Source organism: Typopeltis vanoorti, chromosome 3, assembly GCF_054136105.1.
Source record: "Typopeltis vanoorti isolate ZY-2024b chromosome 3, IOZ_Tvanoo_1.0, whole genome shotgun sequence".
NCBI classification, from domain to species: Eukaryota; Metazoa; Arthropoda; class Arachnida; order Uropygi; family Thelyphonidae; genus Typopeltis; species Typopeltis vanoorti.
Genome location: NC_143551.1, coordinates 96,425,620 through 96,451,319, shown reverse-complemented (window position 1 = coordinate 96,451,319; position 25,700 = coordinate 96,425,620). Strand labels below are relative to the sequence as shown.

The 25,700-nt window shown below is 33.8% G+C and overlaps 1 protein-coding gene across 6 annotated transcripts in view; it reads left to right on the top strand.

Annotated features, from left to right (window-relative positions):
• Nucleotides 1-25,700, top strand: part of LOC150108406 (centrosomal protein of 83 kDa-like) — a 300,734-nt gene that overhangs the window by 221,148 nt on the left and 53,886 nt on the right. For 3 of the 6 annotated variants that reach the window (XM_090390748.1, XM_090390749.1, XM_090390752.1), the window contains 2 exons: nucleotides 5,842-6,040; nucleotides 17,764-18,079. In XM_090390748.1, coding sequence (XP_090246874.1) covers nucleotides 5,842-6,040; nucleotides 17,764-17,955 — 391 coding nt within the window. In that variant the 3' untranslated portion in view covers nucleotides 17,956-18,079. Of the gene's footprint in view, nucleotides 1-5,133; nucleotides 5,236-5,841; nucleotides 6,041-17,763; nucleotides 18,080-18,126; nucleotides 18,238-25,700 lie in introns of those variants that run through there. The other 3 variants (XR_016548132.1, XM_090390750.1, XM_090390751.1) reach the window with 3 other exon arrangements.

Sequence of the window (25,700 nt, the reverse complement as noted above, 5' to 3'; positions counted from 1 at the left end):
GCTATTTTTCTAACTTTTGCAATATGCCTTCTGAACTTCAACTTTCTTCCCATCATTATTCCCAATTTCCTAGCCTCATCAGTTTCCTGCAATCCAGTACCATCAATATGTGACACCATATGTAACCTTTACAACTCAAAGTGCATAACCTTACATTTTGCAACATTAAATTGGCAATCATTATCCTTTGCCCACAGTGCCAATTTAATTAAATCACCCTGCAGAATATCTGTATTTTTACCAACTATTGCTCTCCCCAGTTTTGCATCAGCACACAATATCTCTTCCCCTTTAAATCTTTCCCTATATCATTAATATACAAATTAAAGAGGAGTGGTTCTAATGCAGAATGCTGAGGTACTCCAGTGGTCACCCTCATTTTCCTAGATTACACCATATACTAGTAGTCTGCAAACTCCAGCAGTATCATATTGATCCAATTCCCAGGATTTCCAAATCCAAATAAAACAGATGATCTTCAAAAGAAAATCTACTTGGCATCCTGTTGCCCTAGGTTATATAGTTTGCCAAAGATGTGCAAAGGTTGGCCTCCTTTGCCTGATAGTGAAAGGCATGAGGTCCTCTATTTCTTCTCTAATGAAAGAGTCAGTACTTTATACTGATTTTCATGAAGCATTCTTATTAGGTAGAAAAATCACAAAAATTCAAGCCAAATACTCTGACATTTTAGTTACAATGTTATATCATTATTACCAGCAGTCATTTTGCATATAGATGATTTTTACTTGGTACAGTAAAACATTTTTAGCACTGCATTTGGTCTTTCTACTTCAAATGGCTTTGCAGGATTTTCTTAATCAAGAGATTAAGAAAATCTATATAGATTATTTATAGGTTTCTATTGTTGCCAATGACTGTAAACTTGTGGGTGGAGAGATTTGAAAAGCAACCTTCTCAAGTTCTGAGAATCACTTACATGCCGACTCATTAGGATATTTTTCTTATTAGCATTATACTTTCTCTCAGGGGACCCTGTAACCCCTAGAGAGCACGTCCCCTGGGTGGCAGATAGGGGAGCCCACCATGTGTGTGTGTGTACATGCATGTGTGTGTGTGTGTGTGTGTGTGTGTGTGTGTGTGTGTGTGTGTATATATATATATATATATGGTGGGGTGGTCCGAATATACTGAATAAGGACTCGTGGACCAACAGGGCCATAAGGGGCAATCATCTTGATTGTAAGGGAAGCGGCACTCCCATGGACCCCCTAGCTGGATCTATCCTCTCCTTTTTCTACTTTGAGGAAGATCCACTTACTTTAATCTTTCCTATAAGGCCTTATCAGCCAACTCTCCTTACTTTATGACCCTTATGCTATTAGAGTACTCGAGGGCCTAGGGTCTTTTCATTTCTGGCCTTACAACTATGCCCTCTCTATAAACCTTACTATATTTCTTCTATAATCTACCCTTTCCCCTTCAATATACCCTATTCCTCCTATGGGTTTAAATTTGGAAGAAGGCGATTTCAGAAGCCTTAAGGTAGCAGCCCTACCACTAAACTATTCCATCGTCAGGTTAGTCCCCTGACATGGAGAACATAACCATACTTGTAAGCTGACAGAAAAAGATAATCGGATTGAATCTATGGGAAATGACCCTGGAATGGAAAAGGGAAAATGAAAATGGAAACGACAAAATATAATACATATAGCAAACTGGAATGTAAGAGGAATAGCATATAAAGAAATAGAATTAGACCAGTTATTAAATGAAAGAAATTTTAAAATAGCAGTAATCGCTGAAACAAAAAAGAAATTGAAAGGAACTATGAGAACCGAAAATTTTAATGTGATATACAGTGGAGTCGACAGAGACCAAAGAGCACAAGCAGGAGTCATGATTTGGATTCATAACTCCCTTTCAAAACAGTTAAAATATTAAACTATGGAATGAAAGAATAATAGAAGCTAGAATAAAAATAGATAGAGGCTATTTAACAATAATTGGTTTATATGCCCCAGAAGAAGGAAGAGAACAGGATAATATTGATTTTTATAATCAGCTACAAAACATATATGATAAAATAAATAAAAAGGATTACATAATTTTAGCAGGAGACTTAAATGCAAGAATTGGAAACACGAAAATTAATAATAATATAGGAATACATGGAGAACACATTCTAAACAGAAATGATAAAAAATTGATTGACTTTGTAGTTTATAATAACCTAAAAATAATGAATTCCTTCTATAAACATAAAGACATACATAAATATACTTGGGCAGCAAGAGGATGGAAATCAATATTAGATTACTTCATATTAAATGAAAAGACATCAAAATTTTCACTAGATGTTAGAGTTCACAGAGGATATGAAATAAGCAGTGACCACTTCCTTGTTAAAATAAAATTAAGATTACCACTTAAATGGCTACAAGTAACAAGAACAGAAAGAAAAACTGAAACATTTGTTTATAAAACTAGACTATTGAATGACACAAATGTACAATGGCTATATGAACAAAGAATTAACCAGTATCTAGATAAAATAAAACAAAATGAAGAAATAAAAATAGAATGTAAATAATATAAAAACTATATAAAAACGATACTAAATGCAGCAGCAAATGAAAGCTTAGGAAAGACCAAAAAATTCAATAAAAGAAAAATCTGAAGATATGGGATGATACAATCAAAGAAATAATTAAAAAGAAAAAAGAAGCCTATCACAAATGGTTAAGCAGTAAAAGATTAGAAGATGAAATAGAATATAAAATAATAAGAGCCATAGCTAAAAGAGAAGTCAGAAAAAGACATAGAGAATCATGGAATAAATTTGTTTCTAATTTAGAGCATGATTTATATAAAATAAGACCCAATGTATATAAGATTTTGAAACACCTAAATGCAGATACCAAAGAAAACATAAAATTAAACACTGAATTGAAATTAGAAGAATTTCTAAATTACTACACAGAACTGTGGGCAGACAAATATTTTAAAAAAGACAACTGGCAAACAATTAACGAACATGAAAAGGAAATAACTGAAGAAGAATTAGAAATCAGCCTGAAAGAAACAAGAAACGGAAAATCACCTGGAGAAGATAAGCTAGGTTCAGAACTATATAAATACGCAGGAACAAGATTCAAAGGAAGACTCTTATTATTTTTAAATAAAATTTACTCAACTGGTATCCCCCCAATAGAATGGAAAAAAGCAATTGTGATTCCTATCTTTAAGAAAGGTAACAGAGATGACCCTAAAAACTATAGAGGTATCAGTATACTAAATTCATGTTACAAAATATACAGCAGAATCTTAAATAACAAACTAATGAAATATTCCGAAAACTTTATTCTAGAGGTACAAAATGGATTTAGAAAAGGACGATCATGTATAGACTCAGCCTTCTGCCTAAAATTAATAATAGAGAAAAGAAGAGAATATAATTTAGAAACACATATTGCATTTATTGACTTTGAAAAAGCATTTGACAAAGTTAAAAGAAACATATTATTTAACATATTAAAAGAAAGACAAATACCAAATAATATCCTAAAAGCTGTCACAAGTATATATGAAAATAATCAAATACAAATAAGATTAAATCATGACCTATCATATACAAGAGAGATAAACCAAGGGGTCCGACAGGGATGTCCCCTCTCAGCAACTCTTTTTAATATCTACTTAAATGTAATAATAATAAAATGGAGTAAAAATTTACATCAAGGAATTAAACTTTCGCCTACAGTTAACTTAAACACTCTCCTCTTTGCAGATGACCAAATAATAATTACAAATTCTGAAGATAACTTACAGAAAACTATTTTAAATCTAAATGAGATATCCAAAGATTATGGTATGATAATATCAACGGAAAAATCAAAAACTATGGCCTTTAAAGGACAAGATCCAGGCAAGAACTAAAATAGTATTAGATAACAAGATCTTAGAACAGGTGAATTCATTTAACTACCTAGGATGTATGATCACTTATGAAAATGAAAAAGATATAAACATAAAAATTGCAAAATATTTAAAAATAACAGGAGTAATTAACTCTATATTTAAACCAAACCTAGTTCAAAAACAAACCAGACTAAAAGTATACAATACATTAGCCCTACCGGTCTTAATGTATGGAAGCGAAATCTGGACAATAAAACAAAAAGACAAACAAAGATTAACAACAGCAGAAATGAAGTTTATGAGAAAAACTGCAAAGTATACCCTATTTGATCACAAAAGAAACGAAGATATTATGAAAGAATTAAACCAAGAACCAGTAATTGAAAAAATTAAAAAATATAAACATAGATGGATGGAACATGTTCAAAGAATGAAAACAGAAAGATTACCAAAACAAGCCTTAAAGTACAAGCCATTAGGAAAAAGAAAACCAGGACGTCCTCTTAAACGATTCAACGATGACTTCTAAGGCGAACAGGCCATACCTAGGCCTAAATCCTTGATACGTATGATGATGATGACGATGATGATCCATTATACTTTCGAATGATCTGAACAACTTGATTTTTTTTTTAAGCGGTCTTGACACAAAATCTCATTAAAACAGAAAGGACAACCAACTTCCCTTACTAAACATGGTAATCATTTAAAAATTAGGGAATGCGGAATGTTTAGAAAACCAACTCATTTATATATGCAGTATCTTCCTCCTATAGCTCTTTTCACCACTCCTTGACAAAAGCTCAGCTGAGTATTATTTGTTATGAACCATGCAGTCGTGTCTGACTCTTGATGATCTTGTGAACAAAGACTCTATCTCACTTAATCTCTTTTCTTTTTCTTTCATCAGTTGTAAATTCAAGTTGGTAAATTTCTTTGTGTTGTCTGTCCACCTCTTTTGCAGTCTTCCTCTCCTTATCACCATGTTAAAAAAATAGGACTATTCATATATTGGGAGAAGAAAAAAAGGGCTGACCTCTGCCATTAGTTTATTCTAAATGTAAAAAGACCTGTCTGTAAATTTCTAGACATAGAAAAACATGCAACCACAAAGACTATTTCTGTACTATATTTAGATGCAATTCCAAAATACATCATATCTGTACTTGCAAAACAATAGGCATCAGTTTCTTATAAACTGGTTCAGAAATGTTAAAAATGTAACTCTTCTAAAGCAGGTTTCTTTTTCAGAAATATCCTGGTATTTTGATTTAGCGCTTTTGTGACAAGGCTTACAGTTGTAAGACTGGGAGAAGCTCTGAAATATGGGAAAGTGAATATCATAACAAAGAGGTAAGCCATATCTCACTGCTCATCTCTACAGCAAACAGATTGACTCTCAGTTTTTGATACCTTATCTCAGAAGTAATCTCTCATCTATTTAAGCATTCTAGCAAAGTTGCTTGCTCACAGCAGACTGAATGGGTGTGACATTCAAAAATCATTTATCTGGTTTTGCAGCGCAGTGCAGTAGCCATGAGCTATTCAGAATGGTGAAACTGTATAATCTGCTCTGAATGGTTGTATCAAAAAGTGTAGCTTATTCTTTTCAGTAAATTACAGATATGTTTAGATTTGTGCATTCTAGTTGCTAGATATTCACCCTGATGATGATGATCTCAGGGGGAAAAAAAGGCAGAGAAAACATGTAGCTGTTTCATATTAAATAGATTTAAATGAGAGTAATATCTTAATACTATTTGTTGTGATGATAGCTATTTCCAGACAAGATATATTGCACTAAATATAAAACTATTTTATATATATTATGTAGCAATAATTTTTATTAAGTTCAGTGTTGTTTTCCAGCTGTCTTTGAGAAAGTTGGTATAAGATATTATATTAAGTTTGCAGAGCTGTTTTTTTTAAAATTTTTTTTAACAAATATTAATTTCACAGAAAAAACATATCCCCAGAAGTTCATGCTCAGTTAAAAAGACAACTTGTGGATCTTCAACGAAAGCATGAAGAATTTCATAGTATTATGGCTGTTGCTCTTGCTCATATTCCAAATAGCAATCCTGAAATGGAGAATATCTCTTCAAGTCTTGCTTTTCCTTCTCTTAGTCAACAGCCATCAAGATCTACACTTAAAAAGGTATGTGCGTGTGTGTATACAAATATATATATATATATGCTTTTATTCTTCAGTTATGTGTGTGCTCTAGTAATCTTTTTGGTATTCTACTGGATGATATTTGTCAGCAACAGTATTCCAGTTCTTGGTATTAAATAGTTTGAACCTTTAGAGAGAAAGCTACAAAAAAATTCTGATTTTTTTTAAAAACCAATTATTAAAAAATAAAAACTTAAACTTTTTAACAGTTCTCTCAAAGTAGCTTTTTCTAGTGTAGCACAAGATATACTGTAACCAAACTGTAGAATCATCTCAGATGGGAACAGAAATTTCACCAAAAAGATTTAATACATAATATCAAAACAGATCATAGCATCTTGTCTTCATTTATATGGTTCAATAACCTGTTGCAGTCAAGTAGACTTGGCTGCAACAGGTTATTATATCTTCATACTTTCTCGATCTTGTCATTATGAATATTCTCTGACTAGTTTGTATGTTTTGTAAGGGAGGGGGGGGTATGAAATTTTACACAAATTATGGACTCTACAACCGTGTTATAAATAATTATTTTAATTTCTGGACATTTCAATCTTCATATCAAGGTCATCATCTGGAGTATACACACATATATAAAGAAACAAGCTAAATTACATTTCACACAGTATGCTGAAGAGACAATGATTTGATCAATGGTTATTTTACTGGCCTGACCTCTAGTGAAAATAAAATTACAATAAATAAATGAAATGAAATAAAATAAAATAACTACACGAAAGCTATATTCTGTTTAAGACAATATCAGAGAAACATTCTTTCACATAAATAGTTTTGTTACAGTAAAACATGCACGTGTGTAGAGGCTTAAGTGCTGTGAGGACATCATGTTGGAGGCTTAATGGATTTTTTATAACATTAAAATAGAATTTAATACTTCCTATATTTCGTCCTAGTCACTAGGACATCTACAGGGATTACAAAAACAATTAATGTAACATATACACAAATGACAAACAATACTAAGCCCAACCACGTGGGTGACACTAAAGTCCTATCTAGGTAGAGCGCCTTCTAAGGGCAGTAGTAGGTGGCCTGGAATGTAAGGTGGGAACTCTGGTGATGAGTGTTTCCCAAATCTTCGGAAGCTTAATGCAACCATATTTATTGAGATTTGGTTGGTTTTTGAGAGCTGCTGCTGTTTCTAAGAAAAGTCTCTCTTTCTTGAATTTGCTGTGGTGGAGCATGGTGGTTTTCTTCCATGATACCCTGTGGGTGGTGTCCAAAACATGGTCAGCCAAGCCTGAATGGCCATAGTTGCATTTGAAGATGTAAGACTTGTGTTCCTCTAGACGGATGGATGCTGATCTGCCTGTCTGTCCAAAGTACGCCAGCTTACAGGAACAGGGTACTTTGTAAACTCCAGGCAGAGAGAGAGGAGGGAGCTGATCTTTCGTAGAACGGATAAGGGTAGCAAGTTTGCGGTGGGGCTTATATGCTGTGTGTAGGTTGTACTGTTTTAGTATCTTGGCTATTTTTTCGGATGTGCCACAGATATAGGGTATGGTGATGGCATTTTTAAAATCTTGTTGACGAGAAGGACGGGGAATGGGGGAGGAGTTGATTATTTTTTTGATACTGTGATCGCTGTAGCCATTGGAGAGGAAAGTGCTGTGTATGTGGTTAAGCTCAGTAGTGAGGGCGGTTCCACTGGAACAAAGATTGTCGGCTCTCTTGGTCAGAGTTTTAATAATGCCATATTGTTGAGAGGGGTGGTGGTGGGAGAGTTTGTGAATGTATCTGCCTGTGTGTGTGGGTTTTCTGTATACGGTGAAGGTAAGTGTATCATTAGGCAGGCGTGTGACTAAGGTGTCTAGGAAGGGTAAACAATTGTTCTTTTCCTTTTCCGTAGTGAACTGGATTCTTGGATGTAGACTATTGAGATGACTGAGGAAGGAGTCTAACGTGTTGTAAAAAATCCATTAAGCCTCCAACATGAGGTTACAGTAAAAACGATATCCTAATTTAACATGACAATTGTTATACTAGATTTATAGTCCTATTTATAATTTACTCTTAGAGAGAAAGGTTAAGTGGACAAAATATGTACCTTCTATTATATTCTTGGGATTTTTAGACCATCATTATTGTTAAGATTAGGGTGATTGATAAGAATCTCACAGGCTTCCTTAAATTTATGTTCATACCACGTTTTGGTGTGATGTAAAGAACAGGTGCTTTTCCAGTCAGTTCTATGTAAAGTGTTCTGGACATGATCAGAAAGACCAGTTTGACCATAGTTATATTTAATATATTGTTTATATTCCTTTTTCTGATAGGAATTGTGCGTGCTGTTTTCCCTATATATATATATAGGGCAAATTACAGATGCAATGAATACAGTATACTCCAGGGTGGGCCAGTGGCAGGAGTGGATGAGTTGAGCAAGTTCTTTAATTTTGCAGGAGGTTTAAAGGCTGTATTTCTGTAGTATTCTTATTTTGCATAAGAATATATAAAAATATTTCTGTAATATTTTTATTTTGTCTGATATCCCCTTTAATGTATGGAATGGTTACAGTTTTATTGTAGTCTAGTTTATTTTTGTTTTTTAAGTGAGATCTTGTACAGAATTTTGTTGATAGTATTTTGGCTGTAACCATTTTTTAGGAAGGTATTGTTAATAACTTTTAATTCATCTTTAAGTGCTTGTTCATTGGAGCAAATCTTCAAAGCCCTGTTTTTTAGTGTATTAATGACCCCTAGTTTTTGTGTTGGTGGTGGTAGGAGTTTATATGTATATATTGGCCAGTACGTGTTGGTTTCCGGTAAACTGTGAAGGAAAGACTACCAGAAGGAAGACGTGTGACAAGTGTATCTAGAAACGGAAGTGTGTTCTGCTTTTCAATCTCAATTGTGAATTATGCATTTGTGTTGTTTGTTTAGGTGGCTGAGGAAAGTGTCTAGCGCCCATGGGCCGAGATCACGAAAAAATCGTCAACGTATCTAAGCCAGACTTAGGGTTTTAAAGGGGAGGAACCTAAAGCAAGTCGCTCAAAATGTTCCATGTAAAAGTTAGCAAAAGGAGGGGGGGTGGGGGGATAATGGTGAACCCATGGCTGTGCCTTCTTCTTGTAGGTAGAAAGCGTTTTGCCATACAAAATAACCAGAACGTAATACATGTGCAAAGAGCGCTGTGATATCTGGAGGGAATTTGTTCTGTAAAAGGATTGTGTCATTGATTGGGACATTCATAAAGAGGGCAGAGATATCAAAACTGACTAATAAATCATCTTTTTTCCAGTGTTGATGTCTTTGATTTTGTTTACAACATATTGTTTTTAATATAGGATGGGTGGTGGGGGGGGGGATGACTTGTAACACCTTGAGTTTTGACACTAGTTTCTTGGCTAGGTGATAATTGGGGCTGTCTATACCTTCGACTGTCGGCCGGAGTGGTGTGTTTTGTTTGTGAATCTTTGGTAGACCGTAAATTCTTGGGGAATGAGCATAGTGCAGAAGTAATTTTTTAACTGTATCTTTCAGTTATATAGTGACTGATTTAAGTAGCTTCTCCGTTTTCTTTTTTTCCGTGTATACTCCAGATGATAACCTTAATGTGAAGGTTGAAATGTCGGGAAATTAAAATAATTATTTATAACATGGTTGTAGAGTCCATAATTTGTGTAAAATGAATGTTGATCACTGTGTAGCACTAAAGGAGAGAGGGGGGGGGGGCATGAAAGAGACAAACCCTTTATGGCTCATCACATACTGCATGAGATATTTAAACTTGGCTTTGGCTGTTTCCAGCCAAGGGGCAGCAGTGCTGAACATTCTTGCACCTGAGCTTGAGCCTATAACAGTATTCTGATAATTCTGTGGGTGCAATGTGCATGATGGTTATTGCTCATGTTTTTTATTCTGGCTGTAGCTTTTTTTTTTTTTTTGAGAAAAGTCTTTAGCTTAAAATGTGTGTGAAATGATATTTATTGCATAATTTATAGCTAACAAAATTGATTACTTAGTTGAAATATTAATATAATATAATACAAGGTGTCCAAAAAAGAACTTCGGGTTTCTAACACAAGTATTTTTTATTTGCACCACCATACGATGGCGTTTTGAAGATATATTCATGAAGTGACAGTATTCAAGTTGTAGTTCAAATGTTGTCTACCTGATAGCAGCGTCATGCTGCAGTAATGGCATCGCCACAAGAAAAAGCATAGTGTATGTTACGGTTCGCAGAAATGAAGTTCACTGCTGAACATGACAACTATCTCCAAAGTATTTTCTTTTTGATTAGTCGATGTTACATGTGCATGGAGTTGTGAATTGCCTGGTGTGGGGGTCAGAAAATCTTCAAGAACTGGTGGAGTTTGTCCGTAACAGTCCGAAAGTCAGTGCCTGGTGTAGCATCATGCATTATCGCATTGTTGAGCTATACTTGGATATGGTAGAGAAATTTGTGTTTCCCCCAGATTGAGAATGTAAAGGGCCTCATTTTTCAACAGGATGGTGCCCTGCTACATTATGCAGCAATTGTGCAGACTGTGCTCAACAACCTATTCCCAGAAAAATGGATAGGTAGAGGAGGTCCCATTGCTTGGCCACCGCGCAGTCCCGATTTGATTCCATTGGATTTCTTTTTCTTTTGAGCCTATGTTAAAGACATTGCGTATCAAGAAAAACACCCAGTCCTTGCCCACCTGCACCATAGAATAACAGCAACCATAGAAGCAATTCCTATGGATATGTTTACCTGAGTGTGGTCTGTTGTGGAATTCTGTTTTGATGTCTGTAAATTGTGCACACATTGAGTTATGCTAACAGGTAATCAAACTTGTGACATTGTACTTTGATAATATATGCTATATACATTTCTGCTTCAAAATGTCATAAAATAAATTTCATTGAAAACTCCAGAGTTCTTTTTTGGACACCCTGTGCGTTCAATTGTTAGTTTTGCAATTTGAGAATCTCATAGAAGTATGCACTGGCATTTTTTTTTTTGAAACTTAAGAAATGGCTAGTTACTCTATGTAGTCGGTGTTGACAACATTTATTGATAAATAACTTTTGCCTCACAAAAACATTTTACTCCATGAAAGATCTGAATCCTTTAGCATATTAGTACTGTGGTTGTAGCAAGGATTAGATTGTCTGGTAATTCTGCTATAGAAATTACATATTTTTTTTGTTCTCACTTCCAGTAAGGAAGGTAGTAATGTTATGAGGAAATGATCCATGGGCATTTACAGATATACTCTAGAAGCTTTTTCTAGTTGGACATCAAGGTTGTTAGAGCTAAGCTGAAGATATGTTACAAAAGAATGCATTGATAATTTAATGCTATTAATTTATATTTACATATTTTATTTTAGGAATACATGGTGTTCTTGTATTATATAACTGCCACTGCAGTTGTACAGTCAGCTCTCTATTGCAGATGTCATTATAAGAAATTCACTCACTGTAACTATTCCTATAGACCCTATGAGTTTGTTAGTGAGAGAATTGAAATGAAGAAAGCAGTTGATTTTAAAAAACTAAATATATCGTTAGAAGAACATAATTCAGCATAAATTAAATATAACTACAGTGATAGCATGATGTCTCAAATTCTATAGAGTTAGTCTGAGCAGTGATTTTCAGACCTCGTTTAGACTAAATTTGGTTTATATTAAGGAAGCCATGTGAGTGAATTATTGCCATAGATTCCTTGATTTTTCTTTCTTCTAAATAAGGCATGGTGGATGTATTCCAGTCAACAGTGTGATGGTGGGCTAGCTGAGACTTTTTTTTCCTTTTGTGCTCCACATCACCTAGATGTTACTTGTCTGGCTTACGTAAGAAAGGCTAAAGGAATATGGTAGCCTGTGGTTTGAGAAGGCTATGAATGTTTTTTTTTGGATTAAATTGAAAGCTACTCGAATGTTCTTGGAGAAGGGCAGCAATCTTGATTGACATGTTACCAGTATACAGGATAGAAATAGAGTCCCTATACTGGATATTCTGGTTTTTTGAAGAGGAGGATCTGAAAATACCATTTTGTTGACTGTGTTCTTTAAGTACTCATTAAGAGCCAACAAATTGGAAAGGGTTTGAAGTTCCTCCTTCAGCTTTGCATAGTTTTTAAGGGTGTGAATGCCTTTGAGAAGCTCCAAGACTATGGTTTTTCTAAGATCCACAAGGATAATATTCCATTTCAAATGATTGCAAATACTATAAGCTCACCAACGTACTCATCTGAACTGGTTGATTACCAAAGCATTAGAAACTGACCTTATCAAAAATTCAGTCCATATTCATTCATTTGTCAATTGTGTTGATATGTTACCATTGTATGTTTACTAACTGGACATCACTAAACTGAACATTACCTCCAGCCCTTTTTTTCAGTGGAACAGTGGATTGTCCCTTATCAGTTTGATAACTCAATTATGAGTTTTCCATATCTCTCTCTCATCAACTGATAGGAAAGATTAGAAAAGTTTGAAACATGTTTCCTGGCTCACACACTGAAGCCTTGGGTAGAGACATGTAGAAATTTTCATATGCTAGAAGCATGACAGCAGTTTTTCCTTTCTCTTAATTCATTCCATCCTAATATAAATTTTACATAGAGAAAGGGGGTGAACTTCTTTCTCTTTTTCACTCTAATGTAAAATTTATATTAGGATATAGAAAAAACTAAGAAAACACCATTATCTGGTTCCTTTGTGATTAAAACATTTCTGCAAGCCTACTCGTACTAGATGCTTTCATGTTTCATTCTTTAAGAACCAGACAATCTCTACATTAACTAAAGAAAAACTCAAGGAGGAACTTTTTTAGAAAAGGTATGAATTAGACTTTAATTGGATAATACTTCAAGAACTACCTCACCAAAAGATTCTTTTTCAGGCAATCCTCTTCAAAACCAAAATATCCAATACAGGGACTATTTCCATCCAATATATTGGCAATGTGTCACTCAAGATTGCTGTCCTTCTCAAAGAACACAGCATTCGAGTAACTTTCAACATCCCATTAGCCTCCTCAAATCTCTGAAGGAGAGATATGAGGTGGCATTCCCTACTAAAGCCAACAGGTGTTTATAGGATACCATATTCCTGTAGACAAGCAGAAGCTTTGAGACAAGAAAGAAAAGTCTGGAATTGTCTACTGTATTTTGACTACAAATCATTGAATCTGTGACATTAATTCATTTATAGGGCTTCCTTAACAGAAACCAAAGCTTTATTCTAAATTATGTCTGGAAATCACTAATCAGATCTTTAGACATATCAGACTTGAACTTCAACAGTTACCTACTAACTCCACAGAGAGTCAGATATTAGGAGTAATCTGTATAACACGAAAATTATTAGGAGTAAAACCAATACATTTGTATAAATTTTATTAATGTTCATAATGATATTATTTTTATAAATATCCATGTGAGTATGACAAAATATATATGTAGAGAATGTATAGGGGTGCCTAAATTTTCTTTGCGTAGGGGCATCGATACTCTCAGACTGGCCCTGTATCACTAATAAAAAGTTCCCTACATCCAGTTAACTCATGTATTTTCATGTAACCTGCTTCTACCTCTAATCTGGATAAATTTCGATTTTTATTTTTCTGGGAGATAGTAAAAAATCATCCTTTAAAAATAAATCCAGACTACTAGCTAAAAAACTTGAAAACTAATAGCCACTACTCCAATGTGTGTAGGTTATTTATTTATCATAAGGCTTGTATAGATAAGAGATACACATATATGATAAAAAAAGTCTACATTCAGGCAAATACAAATATGAAATTTATGACAAGAATCAGACAGAAGATTAATCATATTTTAACATTAAATTTGATTGCCTTTGGGGATAGGTCAAAGATATCCTTAAAGTCTCCTGGATATACTGTCAGCTCACATTCCTGTTACTATATGGTAAATGGTTTGAGTCTCGGCTCCACAGGGACAGTGGGGATTTGATATCTTACCCTACTTTGAAAGTAAGTCTCCACATAGACCATGGCCTGTCCGAATCCTGTTAGCCATCATCCATATATTCCTGGGCAGGTCAAATCCAGGTGGCTTTTGGAAGATGTTTATGTGATTTTGCAAACTTCAGGTGATACTGCTTGGGACTATAGTATACCACAGAATACTGTCATTCTGGCTAAGAAGATTACGGGCAGTTTTTATGGAAATCTTCTGGATTTTAGTCTATTAGATAAAGCATCTGGAATAAATTCATGTATTGGGAGATTTTGGTTATTTAAAATTCTTTTATATTCATGAAGCAAGGCTTCCTGTCGTCACAGTTCCGGAGGAGCAATATGGCTCAAAGTGGAGAGCCATAGTATGTGTAGGTGGGTGCATGTGATGTAGAAATGCAACATGGAGATAATTTATGTGGATCTCATTTATGAAAGATTGTATGTTACCATGACATGGCTAATAAGGGTTAAATAATACAGAAAATTTTTTAAGCCCCTTCAAGACTACAATAAGTGTGTGTGTGTGTCGGGAGGGGATCTCATACTGGGCAATGAAATTCATCTACTACTTCAGGATGTTTTTTAATAACCTAATAGTCATAATGCTTAACCCTTCACTCCCCCCCACATTTCAGCATCAAGATCCTGAGATCACAGACAGTTTTCAAATGTAAAAACACAATTATTGTCAAGGATGCTGTGGTCTAGAGGACAATTTGCCTGTGCAACCACTATTGCTTTCAAATGAGTGGAAAGGCTCTTGTGGACAGCTTTGTCAATTTCTTTAATGGTAGTGATTCACAACACAAGAAAATAATTAATATTTAACTCATTTGCTGGTATTATATCTGGCATCTTCAGAGCACAAAAAACAGCTTTTAAGGAAATTATAATTTCCTTAAAAAAATTTAGTTCTGCACTGAATAATTCAGAAGGCACAATCCGAAGGTGAATTCTCGATGCTTGGAGTAGAGCTCTCATAGCACCCATGTATAAAAAGGAAAATATTACACTGAGAATTACAGGAATTTCCATACTGAGCTTTCAAGGCAATATTGTGGAAGGGAAACTTGGAGAACAAGCTTGCCGATATCCTTGGCTTTTGTAATTAATGTGGTTAATCTTATGGCCTAAATCTATATTCGTTTGTAAATCTTCTGGGCCATTTGCAGGATGAAACAACTCACCTTCAGCTGAAAAGCTCTGATCCTTCCTGTCATTGTTGGAAGTTTTTTCCACTTGCTTATACTATAAATTAAAGATATCAAGAAGTTATATGCTTGGTTTAATCCTTTATCCAAGTGTAAGCAACCAAGTTTGCACCTGAACTATTTTCAGGACTGGGGTAACTTGTATAAAGAAGCTAAACTTGCCTTGCTATCCCAAAATGGAATACTAAGGATCTTCATGCCAATGATGAGATTTCCAACCAAAGCGCTCATCAAAACTGATTTAGCTATGGCAACTCTAAATAACTACCATGACAAATTTGGCATGAAAATTGAATTTAAAAAAAAAAAAGGCATGACCGTGGAAAACATTACCTGCATTCTCAACATAGAACAAATAAAAATAATGGGGTTGGCAGCCTTATATTATGAAGGAACTTAGCATTGTTAGAATTCAAGAATGGGAAAGGAAAGGGTTGCAAAAGAAGTGTTTGCTACCATCTTGGCAGCAAAATGACATGTCTTAAGAAACAATAAGATCTTACATTATTGACCTCCTCCCTAATGGGAAATTGTAGACAGGAAGCTAATGTAAATGTCATGTGCACATTGGCCTTATCTGTAAAAAAAAAAAAAAATTTTTTTTTTTTTTTTTTTTACATAGTTTGGAAACCCTACTCTAGAGACCAAACACTAAATTTTAACCACTTCGGACTCCGAATAAGTGGGATGGTAGTCTCATACCATGAAATTCATTCACACCCATAGCAAGATTTGGGCCATTATTTTCCCCAAAAGCGAATTATAGTCGGTTACTAACTGAATACTTTGTGTTAAGTATTAGACATTACGTTAATAGAAGGCAGCAATGATAGGATTATAAAAAAATTTAATTAAATTTTCAAAACTTTAATTAATCCACGATGTCATGCATTTCACATATATCACAGCAGTACTGCTATAACAACCAAGCACTATACATTGCTGTATAGAGTGCTTTGGGAATGCTGTAAGGAATCTAGAATCATATCACCATGTGTCATATTAAAACTGAAATTTAATTCAGCCAAAGTAAACAAGCCTTGTATCTAAGAGAACAGACTAGACTGACAGCGAATGCATACTAAAACCAACTATCATTCCAGAACTAAAAACAGTTTTAAAACCTAGCACTATGAATCTTGAATTTAATTTTTATATATCTCTTTCCCCTTCCCCAACATGTTTTTTTTTTTTGTTTTTGTTTTTTGTACTGTAGGTGGGCTAAGGATTTATTTTTTACATAGTATAGAAAAACCTTGCTCTAAAGACCAAGCCACTTGGTTTAAAAAAAATAATAAAAATACTGTTTATACAATGCAAACATTGAAGAAAGAAAAAAAAAAAACCAGCTGAAACAATTAGTTTATTCTCCTTTATGTGGAACCTGGCTGTTCTATATATAATCCCTATTATTAAGTTCCTGCCAATTAACCTCCCTACCAGCCAAGGGGTGGATGAAATAGTGAGACCAAATTACACTTGTTATTCAATGGGTGTTACAGAATCGTATCCAGATTTATCTGGACATCTATAGATGTCATGGCTGGTTGGGGAGTTAATGGATCAAGTGAATAAACCACACTGGATGAGTTAAGCTTCTTCCACATTTTTTTTTTTTTAATCCTTTATGCATGCAATCATTGCATATTGTGTTTTGATTTTTAGAGTTTAACTTTTTTACCTGCAGCTTCATTTTTAACCCCCCCTTAAGATTAAACTAATGTTCACTCATTTTTTCTGTTCCTCTTTTCCACTTGTCAGGAATTTTAAACTAGTATTCTTTTCATTCACTGCAAATTAAATGTGTTTTGTCTTTTTTGTGTAATATTAGTTTGTACACAACTGTAAAAAAATAATGATAGCAACTCACTGAAATGAAAAGTTTGCTAACTAAAAAAGAATTATAGCACACATCATAAACTTCATTCCTTTGAAAATTTAAAGGATACTGCAATGAGAGGGAATAATAAACCTGCATGAAGATTAACACTTGTCAGTCTTAATCTTCATTGCCATTTGCAATCTGTGCTTTGTCAATCTCTTTTATACTCTACCAATTTTTGGTCGACTGAAAAGCACTTATTCTTCTTCTTACTCAGTGACCTAATTTATGATACCCAGCTGCAATACAGTTTCCAGAGTGTGATCTTCTTTATTGGGGATGTCTGCATTATGGAGATGTCTAACACCAGTGCTAAGGACTGCTGTTGCAAAGACAAAATCATGATACAGCAGTCTTATTTAATAAATATCATGAGATTGTTGTAAACCGGTCAATATAATTTACAGTCTGTGATAATGCCTTGTTTTTAGAATGTTACTTAGATGAATGCACTCTTTCTTTCCCATATGGTCAAAACAGATTGAATCTTCTTTTGTTTAGCAAATTATTTATCAAGCAATGCATGAAATTTGTGTTGTTCACTATTTGTTGTAAGGAATCCATAAACCTAATTTTGATTCTTTCAGAATGTTTGATGAATATTAAACTGTATAAAGCTCTTGGTTTGTACTGTCAAATTTTTCATTTTTAAATAATAGGATACTGTAAATGGAGTTGACTTTAAGAACTTAAAGGTAAGATTGGATCAATTAGAAAAACAGCAACAACATCAACTGAGGGAGCTCGGACAACTTAATAACAAAAACCACCATAAATCAAGATCAAGATCAAAACTAAAAAGAGATGAATTTGAGATTCCAAGTAGCAGTAGTGATGTTAATACTTTATGACCATTGTGATTAAATGGCCTTTTTTTAACTGAATTTGTTTAGTAACATAAGTTTTATACATAATTTATTTGTAAAGTTTTTGTATAAAATTCAAGATAAATGTTATTTTTTTTTAAACAATGTGTATGTTGTGTGCTGACTCAACAGTAATGCCATATCTTTAACTTTTAGATGAACATACAAATAAGTTGATTTCACAGGAGTTAAATTCAAAGAACATACCAGCTAAGATTTATTCTTAACTATGAGGCAACCTTAATAAAGGATTCAAGTTGAGTAATTATGATAGTATCAGGTGTATGAGTTTAAGAGTTATGCTATTCATTTACAAAATCTTGCATATTATGATTAAATTTGGAATTTTCCTTTCACATGTGTGTTTTGTATTTTTTGAAATGCCAAATGCATTTTTAGTATGGAATTGCTATTGCTGTTACACAATACATTACTAATCATTGGCTTCTTTGCTTGGTCATTCATTCGTTTTAACAAACTAATTAAAAATAGGTTTCTGATTGTTTCAATTCCAAAATAGCAAATGAATTATATATTTCAATGCAATTAGGAGAGTGGGTTAGCGAATAGGTGACTCCTCTGTCACAGACACTTTCAGATCTGTCTTTTCTACAGATGGGTGCTGTTTGCAGCACCCATCTGTAGAATCTCTTATTTCATCCACCTCCCCCCCCCTCTGGAATAGCTTTCCTTCTCAAGAAAACTGTCTTCTTTTCCAGCATACCCCTGCACACATTACTGATATGCTATAGCATGTAAAATGTTAAATCTCTTTGATAGGAAAGTTTCCATCTTTATCAGTTATCTATTAACATTTCAAAAGTCTCTTTGAGATAATGTGCTTTAAATGTCACAATCACTCTCTGATCCATTGGTTGTAAAAAAAGAAGTTGTATTTGGAAGTAAAAAGACTATTTTTACATTAGGGCCAACGTAAGCTACTGATGAGGGTTGGATAGATGCATTGTCAATTAATAGAAGCACTTTAAATGGAATTTGATTTTTCACTTCAGTAACAAAGTGATGCATAAACCAATCTTCGAATAGGGAACCCATGAGCCAAGCCTTCTTATTTGCCTTCCATATTACTGGGAAAGTATCTCTTTATTAATTCCTTTTAAGCTTCTTGGATTTTCTGATTGATGCACAAATAAGGGTTTTAACTTACAATCACCAGCAGCATCTCCTCCTAATAGTAAAGTGATGTGATCTTTTGATGCTTTAAAACCCAGCATTGAGGATTCTTCTTTTGTGATGTAAGTTCTTGCAGGCATCCATTTCCAAAAAAAGCCCATCTTATCAGTGTTAAAAACCTGCAATGATGAGTAATTTCCTTCTTTAATTATTTCCTCTAATTTTTCTGGATAAGATTTTGCAGCCTCACTATCAGCGCTTGTAGCTTCATCTTGTGCTTTAATATCATGCCAACCAGTTTGCTTTTTATAGCAGTCAACCCACCCACTACTTGCAGCAAGTCTCTTTGCAGTCATCCCCTTTTTGGTCTTTCAGCATTTTAAAAATGGCTAATGCTTTAGTACAAATCATTGTGTAGATAATAGGCATGTTTAATCACTAATGATTAAATATGAGGAATTATACTGCCTGTTTCTTTATTATGCAACCATGTGGACTGCATAGATTGCACATTTTTACTTTTAAATATTTTTTATTTTTATTTTAAACTGTAGAAGCAGAAAGAGCTTTAACAGTGCTACTCACTTGATGGCTGGTAATTTATTTTTTCTCTAACATAGTTTTTTTTGCTCATTTTCTGGTTTTGCACTTTTGGAAAAGTGAAAGGGTTATACTTAAAAAGAAGAAAAAATAAAAAATCAAGTGTAATTGAGGAAAACTATGAATAACACTCGTGTCTCCAAGGCTTGAGTGACTGAGGCTCATTCTAGCTGATCATTACATATTACGTAATTCCCTGTACATGCCCCTAATCACCTTCACTGCACACAATTTAAAATCAAAATTCTGATCCAAAAAAAATTCATAAAGTGAGAACTATATATATATATCAGATTTTTAGCTAATGAGATAAGAGAAAATACTGCATGTCTCATTATTTCTCCCTCTCCACTGTAATAAGCATATAAAATGAGAAAACTCAACCAAAACAATGAATTAAAATGTATAATGATCTGAGAGCTGAATTAGAAATAAATCAACTTGTCATCACGTGGTCACATGTTGACATGACATGTAAAGAAAATTAGAAGACTGAACGGATGGATGGCACTGCTATCAGGATCATATTAAAAATGAAGAAATAGAAAATATCTTTAAAAGAACAATTTTCATTCAAAAATGTATCTAAAATGAGTCTAGACTAGTATCCTCACTTTAAAAAAAAAACGTGCGTGGAGGGATTGAAACAACAATAAATGAACCTAGAGGGAAAAAAAAATCAAAGTGGATGATTCTTCAAGCAGCACTGCAGTTTGTCAAGCTTTAGAAAACTAACATGACATAGCTGCAAATACTGGACCTGACACATATCAAATTATTTGCAATACAATTGGTGAGGGGAAGCCACTATAATTTTATTGGATTATCACATATCTCATGGACTCTTTGAGGGTGCATATCAGGAATTCCTTCCCCATTTAAGCAAACTTTGTAAATATTCATTTTATTAATATTTCATTAAATTATACAAGCTACATGGTTAAGGCTTATTATTTATATGTGCTTATAATTAATAACTGAGGTTAATACTCAAATCTTCCACTTGGTTGCTCTAGAGCAGGCATGTCAAACTCGTTTACCTCCAAGGGCCAAATTAAGAATTATACATCAAGCCATGGGCCTCAACAGAAAAATAAAGAGGAAACAGATTTTTTAATATTAACATTAGAGTATATAAGTATGTACAAAATACATATTTAAATAAAATTATACATATTTTTTTGAAGAAACTTGACATTTTTCATTAACGAAATCTTCAGAATTTGTTGAGCTGTAGTTATTTTCAATATTGCTTGCACATGCTGGTCTGTTAATCTTGATCTTTCTGCAGTTTTATTATTCTTTAAAGTTGAAAATATTTGTTCGCATAAATATGTGCTACCAAACAGATAAAATACACCAATTGCACATAACATATCGATCAACTGATAAATAATCATAGAACTTTGGAATTCCAATATCCGTATATTTTTGTTTCAATACAGAATCACACTGAATTTCAATTAATTCCAACTGTAAATTGTCATCAATATATAGAGGAGAAGTAAATAGGTGAAACTGATTTTCATATTTCTTAAAATCTAAAAATCTTCTTTCGAATTCACTTTCTAATAACTTAATTTGATTGGCATATTCTGAAAAGTTTATTTTTCGGTAATTTTTGTAATAATGATTGACATTCAAAATGTGATAAATTTTCTTTTTTGAATTTGTTTTTGTCAGAGTAATAATTTCTGTTTGAAAAAGTTAATATTGTCAAATAACATGGTAACTTCTTGATGTTTGCCTTGTAACTTAAGATTATAACATGGTAACTACTTGATGTTTGCCTTGTAGCTTAAGATTAAGTTGACTTGTAATGTCAACTGAAAAATTTTAATATTTCACATTCATAATAATGGTAATTTTGTCCAACAATTCAAAGAATCGCTTTAAAACTTTATGACTGGAAAGCCATCTAATTTCTGTATAATAAGGTAGATCGCTATATTCACTTTCTATATCTTCTAGAAAGTTACTAAATTGGTGATGATTAAGTCCACGTGCACAAATATAATTTACAATTTTACTGACATTTCCAATATTTAAAACTTTGGAGCAGCGTTTGCTGATGAATAATGCAATGAAAATGTTGAATATTATTACCTTGTTGTTTGCATTTTTCTTTTAAATTTGTAACAACTCCTTTAACAACACCAGTCATGGCAGGAGTGTTACAAGTCAGTTACCATCTGTTGCAAGACAAACTAGCTTTTGTAACGGTAAATTGTATTAATTCAAAACTTCCATAAGGGCGTCAAAAATATCAACTCCAGTGGTTGTATCGTTCATAGGAATAATTTCTAGAAGTTCTTCACTTTTATATTCATATCACATCCAGGAATAAAAACAGCCAGCTGAGCGATATCCCATACATCTGTACCTTCATCAATTGCAAGGGAATAGGTCTGAAATGTTGGAATTATTGATTTCCTTAAGTTTCCGGCTATATCATCAATTCTGCTAGCAATGGTATTTCAAGATAAGCTTATATTTTTAAATTTCTTTAATTGATCAGGACACAACACTTCAACTGCTTTAATAATACATTTGTGCATAAATTCCCCTTCAGTGAATGGTTTCAACTTGCTTGCAATTAAATTTGATAACAAATAACTGGTTTTTACCATAGGTCTATTATCTTCAATAGGTTTGGTAAATACACTTTGTTGATTTTGAAGTGCCAACTTTAATTCTGACAATATATCTTCAAAAAGTTTCGCAACATATTTGTCAGTTTTCTTTATGATTGTTATATTGTAATGCCTTTTAATATTATATTCTTTGCAAACTGCAATAGAGTTTCTACATATGGCATAATTTTTTTTTCCCTTGAATACAAAAATATTGTAACTCCCATTTTTTTTGAAAACTACAGTGTTCTTCAATTGTTTTTTTACTCATCCTGGTTGAAGGTTTTGACATTATTTTTATAAATTATTTATTAATTATAAAGAAAACATTACACTTTCTTATGACTTGAAAATTGTTAACAGCTAGCTTCCGATTGCTGTGGTCAGCGGATATAGCTGTGTATGTAGACTTGCTCGTTAAAATTTGGTATTTATGCAGTGGTGTAATAAGATTTTTTGAAATGACAAATAGAACATTATTTCCTTTAGAAATTGCAGAGTAGTTTGGTGTATAAAATAATGTTAAGTGGAAATGTTAATTTTTTAAATGTTTATTTAATTCTGTGTTGTCAAAAGTTAAATAACCAGGTCACAAAGTTTGGCAGGCTGCATGTTTGACATGCCTGCTCTAGAGGCTATCCTTTCCCTTTGAATCCCTCAAGGAAAGAGATGGAATGAGACCAGAACAGGTCACAGGGTCTAAATCCTTGAAAAGATGATTCTCCTGATTCAAACACCTACTCAAAACTGAATAACAGATAATTCTTACAAGAAGCTCTTCCATCATCATCACATTCATAGTATGTGCATGCCTTTATGACAGTACATGATTAAATTTGCATTACTTCTAGCTTCCAAATTATTCATAACTTATTGCAACACCAAACAAGCCAAATTATTAAAAAAAAAATGTTTATTAACTGGCTTATTTCGCTGGATTTCAAACCAGCATCTTCAGAGAAAACATTTTACAGTTTACACAACAATGAGTAAGTTAAGCAATTCAAATTCTAATGGACAAAAGATATTAAGTCCTAATTTAGTGTCCCCTGATGTTATAAAAAAAAAAAAAGTATTATAGTTGCGTAGAAGTCGATCTTAGGATAACAGTCTCCCAGATTTTTGGCAAATTAATGCAACCATACTTGTCAAGGTTAGGAGAATGCTTCATATCCATTGCTGACTAAAAATAATCTTCGACCTGTAATGACTTCTGTAACAGCATATTAATTTTCTTCCATCTAATCCTGTGTGAAAGGATGTCCAAAGCATGGTCTGCCAGTCCAGACTTGCCATAATAATAGTAGCAAATGTATTCCTTAGGTTTTTCCAAGGCAGATTTCAAACAGGGAACTTCATACACTCCAGGATATGCTAAAGGATGGTGTTTGTCCTTAGCAGAGCAGATCAAAGTTGCTAATTTGACATGTGGTGTGAAGGTTTTATATTTTATTAGTACTCTGGTTATCTTTTCAGACATACCTTGGATATATGGAACAGGAATAGTGGTATTTTGTCTTGTGATTTCTGATTTTGAAAGAATCAAATACAAAAAACTACTTCCTGTCCAAATGGCAATCAACCATTCTGGTCCATTAGGCAGGTTTTACCATCAGTGTTTCACACGCAGATGATACTACTGTAACTATCCAAAGATGAATTCTACTCCTCCAGCTCTGCTTTGATGATCAAGGCAAAGTAGTTCCTCTCCCCATTCACCACACCACTTTACCAAGAATTACATGTCCTCTGGTATTTTGTCAGAAAAAAACCAGAAGAATCTTGAATAGCTTAGACACTAACAAGTCACCCAGTAAGATAACCTCCTGTTGTGCTAAAAACCCAGGATCCAAAATTAACACATATCCTATATTGTAAAGATGGCTTTTTAATCTTTCCTACTCAACTGGCATCTACTATACAGCATGGAAACAAGTCTATATTCAGCAAATAATTGCACTTACTTCAGTTCTCTCAAAAATCATAGAGAAGGTCATTGACAGCCAACTTCATCTGCTAATCAGTGGCAAGCAATATAGATTTCACTATTCTTAATCTACAGACAGTCTTCTAACCATTACCACCCACCTTTGCACTGAAGCCATGGAAATGTTTTGAGAAATTCATGGTAACTCTCGACATTTCTATGCCCTTTGATTTAGGTCTGGCAGACCGGACTGCTCAGAAAACTGCCATTTTATGGTGGCATTCAACTCTTTGCAATTGGATGCCAGCTTCTTTTCTGATAGTGCAACTGCATGTTATAGTAGATGGCTTCTCAGCTTTTTCCCCACAAGTGCTAGAGTTCCAGGCCTCCTGGAGTCTTCAGCACTTATGGGAAAAGAGTCCACTGACATCAGTGAATATACATAGATGAATTGATATTACACCCCATTTCTCTGTCATTTGACACATCTTGTAATGCACAATCATTAGAAACTTTAAGAAGTTCCATACCCCCCCCTGCAATGTCTTAAATCCCGATCTCAATGCTACCAAAACACAAAGTCCTGTCTTATTATCATTACTTGACACCTCCAGGGAGTTCAAAAACTCATTGAGGGAAGGCACCCACTCTACAACTCTCCGTCTCCACCAACTACAACGAACCACAACTACCTTCATCACCAATGCCATTTACCACCACTAGTATTTTCACAGACAATCGCAAACATCCATGCCCACAGCAGGATTTGAACTCACAGCCTTTGGCTGAAGAGCAGATACGCTAACCACTCGGCCAAGCAGGCTTATCTCTTGCAAGAAAGATCTTGCTACATTTCCCTTTACTCTTGATAATATCCATGTCTCTAAACAGGATTAGATTTCTCTCCTTGAACTGGCTGACACCTCTAGCTTACACACAACTTTATGTACTTTTCTACTCGAGACATTTTCAATTTGTACAACTGCTTACACCGTACAAATCCCAAATCAGCGATCATGGAATACTACTTATACATTTGAGGTGGTAAACCTAGAACCTCCCTAAGAATGCTTGATGCTTTCTAGAAGAGGGCATGCTGATTCAATCACATTTTTTCCCACTTGGTTACAAAGTTAATTATACTTTTTGTGTACTTCTTTATCCAAGTACTTGTACACTAGTGGCCAAAATTGTGGAAACCTTTTGGAAAAAGTGTATTTTTGAGGTTTGATGGCTCATAACACCACTTTTTTTTTGGTGTAATACCATAAAATTATATATCGATGGAAAGATAATTTAATCAAGAATGTAATGCAATAACTTTTATGAAGGATTTTTTATTAGAACAGCAGTTATAAAGAAGAAAATTAAAACACAAAAAAAATGAGATAAACAAAAATTCTCACAATGTGAGTTAATACTTAGTTCAGTAACCT